Raw genomic sequence first — 14,979 nt, 5'->3', positions numbered from 1 at the left:
GAACCTTTCTAGATCCCTAGAAGCCCCTGTGGCTGACCTGCAGCTTCTGTGCACCTGGTGCTTTGGCACCTTCCAGCACCCCACAAGGAAAAGTTGACAGCAGCTTCCTACCAGGGGTGAGAGATGGGATCTCCTCTGGTCTACACAACCATGAAAGGGGGAACAAGGGGATGAGGCAATGGGTAAGCAGCTGGTTGCTGCAGCCAGGTGTGTGAGAAACAGACAACTGGCTGAAACAGTGTGCTTTGCCATGCAGGACAGTGAGGTTCCTGGAAGTGCAGAAGGAAGGTAAGAAAGATCATGGGATTACTCACAAAGCAGATTTGGCCTCTGCAAACCTCCACAAGCATGCTAATGGGACAGAAAGACTCAGGGATGCGCTCATACCTGCAACTGACAGCACTGAGTGGAGAAAGATCTCTCCCACCTCTAGAAAGACAGACACTTGTGGCCGGAGCAGAGAGATTTCTCTGAACAATTTTTCCTGCATTTCTGTAGGCCTTGCTTGACATGACTTCAGAAGTGGTAAGCGGTGTAATGTTTATACTTATAAGCTGTGTGAAAATATGCAATGTTTATACCTGTTAGCCGTGTGTTTATAATTATAAGGTTTGAGAACATAGTATGTTTATAGTAAGAAAGCCTTGAGAAACTGGAGATAATGAAACACCTGCAGATCTCGGAAAAACCCTAAAGGCAGATCAATAGAAAGAGCTTTGCATACCAAGTATGATCTTAGGCCGCATGGACAGAGCCTCAGATCCAACAAACTGCAAGCATGACACGTGCAGAGACTGAGCTATCCAATCGCCTTGTTGTGAGTATGTACCCAGAACAAACTAAACTGTATAAAAGTTTACTCATTTAAATAATAAATTGGACATTGATGATCACATTGATCGTCTGCTTTGTCTCTGTACTCCTGCTGTCCACAGACACTGAGTCAAGAACAAGGGGAGAGACCGACCGACTGCCATGGGAGGTGCGACTCAGGCCACTCTCTTCCAGCCACATGCTGCTTGCAGGGGCACACCTTCCTGCAATAATGTGAAGAAACAGGCAGCTTTATAGAAACACAACACAGGTTTCTGTTTTAATGAGAAAATAATTATATACTTGCATTGTAGGCCTCACAGTCACTATAAAACAGAAGCAGGATAACATTTAAGTGGTTAACATACAGAAAGCCAGGTATTGTTGAAACTAGTTGGTAAGTCATGACAAGGATGCTGCCTTTTGGCTGCCAAACATGTCACTGCTACTCTATTTTCCTTCAGATAATGTCAGCACAGAGCAAGATGAAGCCCAAATTGGCAGCTTTAAAAACGAACTGTTCAGAAAACCTGCACTGTAACTCCAAACTGATTATGATCACAAATGCTAATGCTTAACTATTTTTCAATACACAGTTTCATTAAAACCAGTCTTTGCCACGGGAAAGGATCTCAGCGTTTCTTTTGTGGAGACAAAGTTAACTCTGCAATAGTGCTCTTTTGTTGCATTTGATACAGTCATATATAGATAGATATGTAATACTGGCGTATACTTATAAACACCTAAGCTTGGTAGCATGCAAATCAAATAACAGAGGCAAGGAAACTGCATCTCACTCTTGTTACCACAGCACTGAATGTGCTGCTGACTATGAGTGTCCATAATTTCTGGAAGAGAAAAACTGCTGGGTGGAAAGTCTGTCTGTCCTGGACTGAAACATGCCAATGCTTCTGTTGCAGGGGCCAAGAACAAATACTTCTATTGCAGAGGACTCCTGCCTGGAGTCTCCTCACCACCACATCCCCCTTCTAGAGGAACAATTTAATTTTCACTTCAGACCAATTGTAGCAGTATGGGGGGGATGTGGCAAAGCATGAAAAGATGCCCAACAATGAGTGATCAATGTCACTAGCTTCCAATGAGAGAGCAGGGGGGAAAAACAGGCCTACAGGCTAAAGAACATACTACCACAAGTTCCTGGGAAGGCAGTCCAGGGCTCAGCCAGCTTTCAGAAGCAAATATTGGAGGAAACTCTGAAAAGCGCCATTTAATGCAACACCACCTCAGCACAAGTACAGAGGCCATATCCTCTTCTCAGGAAACTCCTTCTTCCCATTCTCTCTTAATCTCTCCCCAGAGGTGGAGGGAGTCAGGAATCTTCCTGACACAGATGTGCAGAGCTCACAGATGCAGCTACATCATGTATGGTCTCACTAGTGCTGCACTGGTGCCACTGCTTTTCCTACAGCTGTACAGTAATGACCTGCCTGCAGATATTAATCACAGTGCCGACTGCCACGTCTGAACAACAGGTCCCCTTCATTAGGTATGTAATTCCTTCACAGGCATGGTGCCTCCTTGAGATAAGCTTGCTACCCTTATCACAGTGAACTCTCGGTTCAGCAGCGTTTTCTTCTGTTCAATAGCACTTACGGAGACAACTGACAGAACTGAGTCCATGGGTATATACAATTGTATTTGCTACAATTCCCTGAAAATAAGCCTCCAAATTATATGTGTCCGTGGACAGAAATCACATGCTGAAGGGTGGTGGTGGTGAATAATTTGGTTGCAAGCTCTGTGTTTAAGAAAAGCACCAAAAGTATGTTCACAGTATCGGTACTCATTTTAAATGAGCTCACTGTTTCAGGATAAAACAGCACAGCAGGTCATGAAACCAAGGAAAGGCTTAGGGAGGACACAGTATCCTGGCTGATGATTTCTTAAAAAGATGTCAAAATAATAACTGACTGTAAAAAAGACAGTATTCTGTATAGAAAAAAGCTCGGTGTCTTTTTTTCCCATCACCTCCCAAACTTGTTGGTTTCTAGTCCAGAAATTATGGTTCCCAGTTGTAAAATACTCCTATTGTATTGCTTGGTGATAAGAAAGAGTAAACCCGCAGCCTCTATACTACATACAAATACAAAGCACAAGAATTAATACCACATTTCTTTTCCTAATCGTCAGCTTACAAAACTGGTCAATACTTTGCAATTGTGACTCATGCAAATACCATGTTGGGTCAAATTTTAATATCACAAATACTGCATTAACTCAGTGCCTTATTTTTATATCCCCTTTCGGAAAAAAAAAAATAATCAGAACTCACAACTATAGCTGGTATAACAGCTTTGGAGAAAATAACCAGTACACACATTGCCATACGCTTCCTGGTATGCCAGCCTCACGCACACGCCCGCACACACACGCGCACACACACACGCCCACACGCGCACACAGAACCACGCTAATCCTTCACTGCTGATCCCAAGCCTAAGCAATAACTAAAGGCTCTATGGTTTGCTTGTAGCGCTGGAAACACCTGCTGAACGGCAGAAGTAATGTTTTCTTCCCTTGTCTGCTCTTCCTTGCTCATTCCTTCCAACTCATTATGCCCTTTAGCTTTTTTGTTGCCTGGAAACGTGAAGACTTCCACAAAGCACTCTACTTCAAAGGCTTTTTACGTTGTATAAATATAGTTGAACACATAACTATCTTTTTTCTTTATTTCTTACCTCTTTCTAGGCCAGAGTCTGGCTTAGTTCAATTATTGCCTCATTTAAAAATTAAATGTCCTTTATTATCCCTTTCCCACTACCTTTCGGCTTCAAATTATCCATCTTCAAAGATTTAACACATATGCCATTCTTTTCCCTCCCCACCATCAAAAAATAGTTGTCATCCGCTAAATACAGATTTTCTACTTAGAAACTTTGTTGTGTAAATATGCTCTGAGAACCTGGAGTTCAGGTGATATTGCAAGCATATAGGATCCTAAAGCTAAGGTAATCCATTTGGCTTAGCTCTCATCCCCATCTATTCCACTCCTAAATTGTGATGGCTTGTGTTTGCAACACAAGGACTGTTTGATTGAGTCTGCTGGATTGTATATTTTCAATAACTGCCTCCCTGTTTGTTGGGTTTTTCTCCATTTAAACACATAAATTACTAGAAAGGGGAGCAGAACTCACCCACCCAAAACAACCAGTCCAACCCCAAACCCAACCCTTCAGTGTCCTCGAAGAAACAGAACAGAGGGCAGTATCTTCGTGTGTTGTGGCTGGATAAGAGTATGCCGAATTAATGCCGACGGTCTTGGTGCAGCGGCTGTAGGAGGCAAAGGAACTGCAGGAGGTTCTGACAGGAGCTGCTGGGTGGACAGTGATCCTGGGGGCAAGGCAGGGCTGTCAATTCGGTCAGCACGAAGCACAGGTGTGAGCCCTGGCCACAGACTCGTCCATGACAACTTCCTGCCATATGCCTGCAGCCTATCTGGTCCACACAGGGACAATCTTGGACACCCCCTTGTGCCCACCCCCAAGAGCTCCCACCCCCTGCAGCCTCTCCACTGCATTATTTTCAGAGGGGAGATGGAGAGAAGAAGAAGGGGCTATTTTCTAGGTATGTTCTTCCTGTAACTTCAGGATTGCCCGGAGCAGGATCATTTCTGTGTCTATGTGCATCAAGTTTCTTGTGTATTTAATAAATATTGGACTAAAATGCTGCTGCTTTCATGGTGGGTTTTTGTGTTTGGGTTTTTTTTTTGTTTTTCTTTCTTCCTTTCTCTTTTTTTGGTTCCGACATGCCTGGTCGCTGTCTTCACACCGCAGTGTGGTTATTCATCCTCCTCTCGGTTGGCATAAATGCCGGCTTCCCAGCGCAATGCCAGAGCGCTCTTCCTGCGGTTCACCCTGGTCGCCTCCAGGACCTGGTCAGGAGAGAAAGGGAAAGCACAGGGTGTCACTCAGGTGCCCACAGCCCCTGTCTAAGGGTGTCCCACACTGTGCACCTGGGCAGACAGAGACCTGCCAGGTAGGCAGGGACCAGCCCCTGCCACAAGGCTCCCAGTGCCACACCTTGTGCAAGATGGGGAGACTCATGCGATGAAGCACTTGCTGATGTGAAGGTGGGGGGGATGGCACACAAGAGCAAAGCCACACCACAGGAGGACAGAAGTGGTAGGAGTTGTCTGACAGCACCCAAATGTCTTCTGGGGAGCCCCAGCTGCCCTTTACCAGCCCAGCTGCACATTGCCCCATCCCAGGGTCTTGGCCCTCTCCCTAGAGGCAGCTGCAAACTTTCAGTACCAGGAGCCAGCAATCAGCAAACAGTCCAGAGGCTGTTTTGGAGCTGCACATGAAGCCCAGAAAGCAGCTGGCTGCCTATTTTAGCACTTCACCCTCTCAGGCAGAACTAGGCAGCACCCACCCTGCTGCCCTCCCACCCCTGCATCCTCTTCTCCTGGTTTTTGTCTTGTAGCTAAGGCGCTGTGATCAAAGTGCTCTTGGACTAAAAGGACATTTACACAAGGAAGAACTACAAAACCTGGTACAAGATGGGCCCCAATACATTTATATGTATTTCATATGCACATAGTCACACACGCAGATACATGCACACACTGGGTATGTATTGTACATATGCACACACATAATTAACTAAAAAAGTAAGAAACAGTTTTAATACGTGTTTTAAGAAAGTTGGAAAGAAAATCAGACAACACCAAAAGGCATCATTGTGATGTGTGTCTCATGTACTCCTCAGCATGGCCGTGGGTGTTTTCCACACAGCAGATTAAGATTTAAAGGGGTCTGGAGCCTTCTTATAGAAGCATATGGCAATGTTATTTTCTGAACAATACTGAATTAACAGCTCCATGATCAAATTACAAAGCTGCCAATGTTCATTGCTCTCAGTGTGTTTTAAATCAGCCCTCTCAAAGATGCAAACTTTTGAAATTTTTAATGTTAAAAAAAACCTGTTAAAAATTCCCACAGTTAATACATGACTCTTCACTGAAACAATGTCATCCATCCCGGGTCCCTACTGCTTCCTGCACACTCCTTAGCTGCAGAAGAGTAGCAGACCTTTCAAGAAAGAATGATGCTATTTCATTCTTCTGTGTAGAAAGTCAGATGTAGAGAGGACTTATGCCTTGACTGGAATAAAAATAAATAATTTAAGACTAAAGAAACTCTTCTTTCAGGTGTGACAAGCTGTGTTTGGAAAAGTATAGAGGTACTAGGCTCCTGTACAGGCAGTATCACAAAATCAGCTCTGAACTGCCAGCTGAAATTACAGGCCCTCGTAACTTTGCTTATGGGAGTAAGAATGCACTACTGCATTTAAACCAAGTCCTAGATCTCCTTTCAGGAGCTGAAGATAGGGTGAAGTTTTACCAGTGTTAGTATTTCTTTGCCCTCCTAGTTTCTTTTGACTATGAACAAGCCAAAGAACTAAAGGTAAAATTTGGCCAAGAGAGAAAAATTTTAACTAAAGCTCTGTCTCCTTCTCAGCACTGACCAAGGCTACAAATCTAGTCCAGGTCCACTAGAGAAACTTTTTTTCTGAAATTCTGCCCAAAATCATGCCTCTTCTTTCTGAAGGGCAATCATCACCAGAAGGGGGGACAAGGGCTGAATGGTTTCTATTCTACCCAGTAGAGTACAAATGTGATCACAAACCTACGTATATATATATATATATATATAAAAATAATCAAAATCAGGAAAAAATTTGTCTGAGACATCAGCCTGTAAACTGTGTACTGGAGTTATTCCCAGTGAAGGGGTAAGGACCACCAGTTAAAATTACATGTCTGGGACTCTTGAGTTCCTGAAGCAAGAAGAGACAACCCAAACTGAACAATGAAGCAGCGAAACTGGGAAGAAGCAAAAGTTCAAACCTAAACTGCCACTATATACTTAAATGAGATATGCTGAATTTGGCCTGTAAAAATATGCCAGCTGAAAATAATATGGATTTTACATAATTTACAACAATTTCTAGTCAGTGGCTTCCTTGCTGGAAATCACAATATTATGAAGGTCTCTAGTGATGGCTTGCAACAGTCAGGACCCTTAAACACTGAAGATTCCTGCTTTGGATTAGACAGCTTGTATTTGTCTTAAAAGATAGCAATAGGGTTTCTTCCATTTATCCCTGGTGTGCAAACATGCAGAGGCTTGTCTACTTCTGCAAACATTGCTGGTTGCTCCAAGCAAAGCTGTATCTAGATTTGTATCAGAGATACCACGCAGGCATTGAATGTGGACTTAAGACTTTGCAGGAAAACAAGTAGTGATGTCTGGCTCAATGTTAAAATAGCAAGCCTTCTAAATGGTAGAGCATATAAATTAAAGGTCCTTTTGAATAGCTACTCCAGAATTATTCTTCTAATCTACTGAAAAGAGTGCTTGACCTAAAACAACCCTTGTTTTTACAAGGCTGTGTCAGTTTTAGACCCGCTAGAGGAAACAGTGGTATAATTATAACAAGCAACTGGAATGACTGAGTGGAGAACTGGGACTCCTCAATAGAGCATTGAATTCAAGACCCAGGAAGCTGCTTGCCTAAAAACAGCAAGCAATCTCCATTTTAAAGGTTTTTTTTGGCAGGTATCAGGGCTAACCCTAGACCCATCATGAGTCCAGCACCAAAAGCTTTCCACAGCAGGTCAAAGAAGCAAAGTCTTTTGCTTTTATTGTTGTGGCAGTTTTGGGGGTCTGCAACACACTGCATTTTGGTCATATTACAAAATGCTACCTTAATGCTTCATAAGTGCCCTCCTTGGTGATGCCCCACATCAGCTCAGTGGATGCAGGCAAGGCAACCCAGGCAGGACCAGGCTTGGGTGCTCAGGGTGTCCTAAGGCAGCCAGGGTTCATAACTGCATGCAGTAGGCATATTCTGAAAATCAGAAAGATCGTAAAGCAGACAATTCACTTAAGGTTATGCTTCTTCAGCCTGTGAACTATGCCCTAATGATAAGGCCACGTAAGTGAAAAAAAGCAATGTTACATAAAACCTCTTATTTGGGAGAGGTGATTTGAGTACTACCTGCAATAGGACACGAAGAATTTGGAGAGCAGAAGCAGGTGTGAGGGAAAGAAAAAAGATACACAGGGCTGTAAGAAGCACTCTTCACCTCTCTACAAAAAAATTGCTGTGTGGATCTTGTGGTTGCAGCTTGAGGTCTCAGTAAGAATTGCAGAGGGTTCTTTCCTCATAGATTTAATTTATTTTTGAGGATTTAAAAAAAACTCAAAAAATTTGAAACAGCTGCCACTGTTAGGTGTAAGATTAATTTTTCTATCCATCCTAAAGATGGAGACCAACTTGTCCTGAGTCTCCCTCCAACACATTTAACAATAATTGCTATCTAAGTGCCAACAAAAAAAGCAAAACAGATATATGCTTTAGCCCAAAGCATATTTATGTCAACCACTGAAGTAGCAGCGCTCTCTGCGTAGTCAGAAAACTGACTACTATCCAGTACAGGCTAATATTTATTGACTAGCAGCAGCAAAACTGATGTGCAAGCAAAAAAATTTCTCTGGAGGTTAATATTTTACTGATTCTTCCCATATGGACCTCAAAGAACTGAAAAAACCCAACCCAAACCAACCAACAATCAAAAACCAACCAAACAACCAACTGGAAAACACCCAGAAAATGCAAAGGTCTGGGTGTCTAAAATCTATGCGTACAATGCAGTAAAGTTGCTGCAGCACGTCCATGGAGCACACTGTGCACAAAGACACAGAAGCACAAATTCAGGGAACAGACTGCTTGCTCCTGCAGATGTGAGCATTTCTGCTCAGGAATGATAAACTAAATGCTTTAAATAAAATTGGAACTATTGAGAGAACATCTATAGGTATTTCCTTTACTGTACCTACTTAATCTATTCAGTGAATAAACTAGGAACTGGGTACGTGAGATTAAAATGTGCTTACCTGAAACAAGACAGAAACAGTATTAAATTGCTGCTGGTCAGTATTAATACACAAACTGTATGCCCTGTGCCATCAAATCTAGTGTGTTGGTTTTGTTCTGTAACATAAAAATTTTCAGCAGTAGCCTTTAATGCTGCATAAATGTCACCTAAATGCAGTTATCTCCTACAGTATGATTGGTATTTAGGAAGCTCAAGCTAATGTCCTGTAAATTTGAATATACATATAGCTCTAAGGCCAAAAGCAGAAGATTTTGAGGATAAAAACATCCCATATATGGGCACACACGTTAAGTCTCTTTAAAACAGTAGATGGATGTGCTTTTAATATAGGCTGCAGGGGCTTGGGGGTGATGCAACCACATTGCCCTGATGAAGCAGGATGTAGTTTGCTGCACGTAGTTTAACTTCAGCAGTTACTGTGCCTTGCCGAGGGGTTGTTTGCTGCTTCCCGGAGCGGAGCTGTCAGGTTGACTGCATGGAAGGCCCTGCTCCCAGGCGGTGCAAGCACAGCTGGGACAGCTCCACTGCTGCCAACAATGGCTAAAATTGAGCCACCTGCCTGCACTGGAGTGGATAATGGAAAGCTGTAGTGAACAGGAGACACAGCTCAGCTGTGAGGTCAGTAGAGAGCAGGGGCATTTCATGCCTTGAGTCTTGCTGCTCCTTCTGAAACAACTGCTTGGCTTCAGCTAAAGATTTCCAGTGAGAACCATATGGTTTCTTCAGTCTGAGGCTAGATGCTAGGGATTAGCCAGAACACATACTTTTCTTTCACCTGCACACAGAACTGCTGTGTTCTACAGCCTTTTTTATTTCTAACACTTTTCACATTCATGCACATTCACTTCCAGTTCCTAATTCCTTGAGTCATTATCATTATACACAGTGGACACAAAACTTTTCCCAGCAGAAGGCCACAGGCTGGGCATGTAAAATCTATACCTGAGCTTCTGCCTTTCACACAGCATCAAACACTCTGATCACTACTTGCTGTTTATAAATCTTGACTTAGATTATTGTGCAGATATTATGGAGGAGTAGAGGCTCAACTTGTGTTTAAAATCATCTGAAAGCACACTGCTCTTATACTGATTAACTCTCTATAAATACTCTACACAAAGATCAATCACTGGCTTCTATCAGTGAGATAAAACCCACACTAAATTATTTAATGAATAGGAAAGAGTTGACTTTGCTTTACTCTCCAGGACAGAAAACATTCATGTACTTGTCTTGAGGTAGCTGATGTGGTCAAATACGTTATGGAATATAAAAACAGTGAAAGGTTCATGTTTATAAAAAAGTGCTGATGTTGGATAAATGAATGTCAGTCATTACCATAATCCCCACAGAAAATTACAGGCAACTGAAATATCCACATTACTAAGCATCTTGTTCTTAACAAACATTGCAAAAGTGTAGTTAGTATCATCAACTACCTGCTCTTAAAATTACTGCCTTTGGCAAAGTCCAGCTTTACAGGGATAAGGAGTGTGCAAGTTCTGCCTTGGTAAAATACTAAATACTCTAAATACCCTTTCCTTGGCAGGTCTGTGTTTCTTCTACCCTGAGACCAACACTGATGCTAAGCTGTGGGAGTCTAATCAGTCATCACATCACAACGGACAGGGACAAGGACAGGATCACAAAATGCAGCAGACTTGAGGCCATGCACTTGACCTGACTCTTCTTCCACAGCTGAAAGGTTGATGTTCAGGTTCTTTACAAAATACAGAGATTTCAACACAGTGTAATCAGAAACAAAGGAAAGCCACGGCAGTTTCACTCAGTATCTCAGGGTGCTTGGATCTCAGGTTTAGCTTTGCCTGCTAAATCATAAGAGGGATTAAGGAGAAGTTCACATTTCTTGCCTCAGGAATGTTCAAGTCCTGGGCAACAGCCATCATATCCCTTTAATTACAACCCCTCCTGTGCCAGAAATTGTAACCAGAATCCAAGGGTTAGAAAAACCAGCCACACAAATATTTGTGGATGAGAGACATGCAGGAATATCACACACACACACACACAGTGGCATCCCGATTTTGATATGAAATGGCACTGGCACACTGTACGAAAACACCAACTGCAGCAACATGCACTTGGAATCACCATGCAAGAGGAAGCAAAAATAAATAAGCAGTTGAAAAGTACCTCAGAAGTAACCTTGCTAGACAGTAATTTACAGGTGTACTGGTAGAAAGGGAAAAGACCAGCATTAGTACATTGAACAAGCATGTTATAACTAGGAAACAAGAACAAATTAAAGAAATTGCAAGAACTGGCACATTCCATAGTATAAGATTTCAAGCAACTTGGTTGTCACAAAAAAAAAAAAAAAAAAAAAAAAGAAAGATTATCAGTTTGGTGTTATTTTAATGACGTTGCTTGGCCAGTCTCAGTCTTGTTTACCATCAGTGCTTGACTCGTTTTCTTGCTGCTGCTTTTTCTCTTTTACTCATCTATTTAAACCCTGTATTGTAACGTATCCTCTGGAAGAAACTGCCCCTTTTCCTGAGCAGTGAAGTTCTTCCAAGAACAGATGCGCTTGATTTGCCCTTCTGAAAGGCAAAACCAACAAGCACTGGACAGAGAGGCCACGTTGTAGCCACTGAAGCCAGACATAAAACAGGGGCTGGTGATGCCTGAAGGAGAGACGGGGTAGATGTCCTATGGAAACCACTCTCCTGTCTTTTGATGTGTCTTATGTAGGGAGAAAATAAATATCTATACATCAATACTGCTGGTGTGCTCAGCATGAGAGGGAGTTTCCATGGACATCAAACCTCTCCACAATTCCATTCAGAAGACCATGGCTGCTGTGCCATGGCACCTTGACTGCTCCCAGTACTCGAGGAAGTCCCTGGTTCCCCTCACTCAGAAAGAGCAACACTGAGCCACATTCAGCTCTCTGGATGTAATGCTCCAAGTGCCAGCTGCCTGTCTGGTTGTTAGTTATGCTCCTTTCCCCATATATTTCATGTATTTATAAAAACAGTCCAGTGATTTATCTTTTGTTCCTTTAGTTACAGAAATCTTTTTTTCCTAAGAACACTGATCAAATGTTTTCTGCTGACAAATCAAAGCTATTTGTTGTTTAAATAATAATTGCTTAGCCTGGCATGTAAAATATTAGCTCAAACTGACAGTGGTACAAGCGCAGCACTTCTTATTTAAATTATCTTTCCCCTGTCAATGGTGGGAGTTGTTTACCAAAGGAGAGCGGAAAAAGGCAGGGAAGAGAAACAAAACACTCCTGCTGTTCCGAGGAAGTTGTCCCTGGCTGCTACAGGACACACATCTCTAATAGGATTTTGGGTGGGCAGCAGCAAGAATGTGAATGTTGTTTGGCTTTATGCAATGGGCTTAACAGAAGAGGAGAATGACAACAAACCTCAACACTGCAGGCTTTCAATGTGTGCTGCGGCTCTGTAAATTCACTTGACAATTCATCCCAGAAAAGGATCTATCCCCCAGGGTTGTCTGACTGGCACCAACGCTCTGGCAGCACATCTTTGCGCAGTCAGTGCCTGAGCTGCTTTAGCAGCAGTGGATAGTCGAGCTGGCATTCGGAGCACACCTCTTTGGTCAGACACTGCCCAGACCAGCACTCTGTCAGGACATCAGGGCTTACTTCAAACTGCAGAGGAGACCAGGCAACTGTGGCCAGCCTGCTTTCTAGGGGGCACGTGTGCCGCTCTACAAGCGCCTGAGGAGCTGCACTCGGGTAAATGAGCAGAGGGAGTCAGATGTAATGACATCTTGCATATCTTTAGTGTGCAACAACATGCATTACAAGTAGAATGTATGTGACCATCACACCAGTGGGAGAAGATTTCAGCCACCACTTCATGGGCTGGGCAAGTCACCTACACTCTAAACAAGGATGGAGGAAGAGAGTAGGGTGAGTGAGAGCTGAGTGTCACCCCTCTAAGTAGAGCAGCTTCTCTGCTGTGCTAAAATTTCCAGCCACTGACAGACATTCAGTGTGGGGTTCCCAAAGACCAGTTCTAGTTTGCACAGTTGGAGTTTTATACTCATCTTTTTTTTCATGTTCCTCATAGCTTCTACAAAGGTCTTGAGAGCTGTGACATGTGCCCTGCAAGCCTCTGAGCACCTTCAGAGAGAGATCCTCTGGAGAGATGCCAGAAAACAGCACTAACTGGAACAGCTGAAGCCACCTAATTTCACTGGGTGCTTTGCAGAGGAAACCAGAGAGCAGCTCCTTCCTAAGATGTGGCCCCAAGATGCCACTGCCTGAACAAGGCATGCTTCTGTGCACAAGCTGGCTTCCTATGTGGCTGCAGAAGCCTGATGGACAATGAAATCTTGTTTTTTAATGGTCTCAGTAGAATAACAGACCAGAAAGTTTCTGGTATGCACTGGAGATTAATCTATTTGCATTTTAGTTAGCCAACAAAAGTGCAACAGTGCATTCATTCTAAGTATGTTACTGTGCAATATTTACCAATAATGATTAAAAAAGCTGCCAGACTAGTGCAGTATTCATGTTACAAACCTTCACTTACTTCTATACTCCTAATGAGACCTTGACATTAATGAACATCACTAGAAAGCAGTTGTTGGAGCATGAGCTCCTTGGCACTAAGGTCATTGTTCTGACATCTCTGGGAAATGCCTGGAAGACTGTGGCTGCTTCAGCAAACACTGTGACCATTCAAGAAGTTCTATACTGCACTTATATCTCACTACCTTCTGCACTCACTGCCCACAGTAATAACAAGTCTGAATAAGAAACAGCTCATGTATTGTTTGGAAACATGTTGTATAATAGTTGCTTCTGAATTTTGATACTTCCAGCTACAAAATTCATTGGGTTAAACTCTACTACTGTTTGTATGGAAGAAAAACAAGTCTAGCAGGAAATAGCAAACTGGCTATTGAAGGATCCAAGTTTTTTTTCTGAGACATTCCCAGTCCAGTTCCACAACAAGTGGTTTCTGGGGAAGTTATCAGCTTACAATGAATCCTGAGCACACTGGAATGGGACTTTGTGGGTCTACAAACACAGGTGTGAATACATGCTTGATCCAAAAATTTCAAAGAGTATCTAAAATAACCCACTGGAGGGTCTTGTTGATGTGTGCATTTACAGAATCTGGTAGTTGTAGTGCAGCTATCCACTGCTCTTATTATTGGTTAACTTAACTAAAATGAAATCTGAGTTGCCTTTAATATTTACAGTGACACTCTCTTCCTCTCCATTGGCCCCCATCCTCCCGTTTTGAACATCTGCTCCTTACAATGTGTTAAAATCCTTACACACTTACAAGGTGATCTGAACAGATTCTGGTGAAATAGTTTTTTTTTGTTGTCTGTTGGTTCTTGTGAGTCATAGTCTGTATTACAGAGCAAAAAGTAAAAGGAAAACGGCACTTACACTGCTGTCGTCCATCCTTTCTCGTCTCTTAGTTTTGTGTGTTTCATAATCCTCCATCAGGGTCTGCATCAGGTTCTTGGGTCGCTGGGCTCCAGCAGACTCCTCGGACGGAGAGTCTGACTGTGAGACAGGGCCTTCGGTGGTAGGGGATGGAGGAGGCTTGATCTTCTCTATCTTCCCTGCAATGATATGAAAAAGAATGATCCTTCCTAAGCTGAGGATTCACAAGTTGTTTACCAAAGATGACAGCCGGAGAACCATTTTCAGCAGGGTCTGAATGAAGAAATAGTTTGGAATGAGGTCCATGAAACAATCTGACAAATCAGAATGGTCATGGACTTTAAAACCACTCTCCCTCTTGCTGTAATCCACTACACCAGAAGACTATTAAATCTTTTTACAAAAACTAGAGGAGTCACCAAATGACACAATGTAAGTTTTACCCACTGCCACTGTTCACAGTAGTATCTTCTTGAACTACCCCTGTTCCCTCCTACAGGATACATTTCAGTGATTTGGAAATGTTTTTAAGATTCTGGAAAACTGCAAGATTTTTTTTTTCTGGTTCAATACAACACACAGGGACCATGCACAAGACATCCAAAGAAGGTATCTTGTTAAGCACTGCTGGCTTTTTCTCTTTTTCCAGTAATTTATCTGCTTTGTAAGCAAGAAATGTTTGGGGTTGATCCCTGGTACTGCTCTCTCCTGCAGCAGTTCCCTGCAGGCTGCACAGGCTGCTCCCGCAGGGAGACCTGTGGCAAAACAGGATCAGTTCTCTGTCCTGTAAACCCTTCATTCAGGTAGGGCTCTTCAGTCTCCTGGTGGGAGGAAAGTCAGA

General features: G+C 42.8%; 1 protein-coding gene across 11 annotated transcripts in view; it reads right to left on the bottom strand.

Moving 5' to 3' along the window:
* Positions 1 to 1,064: 1,064 nt before the first annotated feature.
* The window catches only part of LOC113951571 (A-kinase anchor protein 2-like), a 264,418-nt gene continuing 250,503 nt past the window's right edge, over positions 1,065 to 14,979 (bottom strand). For 10 of the 11 annotated variants that reach the window (XM_027652664.1, XM_027652653.1, XM_027652658.1 and 7 more), the window contains 3 exons: positions 14,139 to 14,317; positions 10,892 to 10,930; positions 1,065 to 4,705 (listed from right to left, as the gene is read on the bottom strand). In XM_027652664.1, the coding sequence (XP_027508465.1) occupies positions 4,613 to 4,705; positions 10,892 to 10,930; positions 14,139 to 14,317 (311 nt within the window). In that variant the 3' untranslated portion in view covers positions 1,065 to 4,612. The remainder of the gene's footprint in view (positions 4,706 to 10,891; positions 10,931 to 14,138; positions 14,318 to 14,979) is intronic. The other variant, XM_027652654.1, reaches the window with a different exon arrangement.

The sequence above is a fragment of the Corapipo altera genome, unplaced genomic scaffold, assembly GCF_003945725.1.
Source record: "Corapipo altera isolate COAL_440 unplaced genomic scaffold, ASM394572v1 61286, whole genome shotgun sequence".
In the NCBI taxonomy this organism is placed as follows: domain Eukaryota; kingdom Metazoa; phylum Chordata; class Aves; order Passeriformes; family Pipridae; genus Corapipo; species Corapipo altera.
Note: the sequence above shows the minus strand (reverse complement) of the source record. Positions and strands in the feature narration are given on the sequence as shown.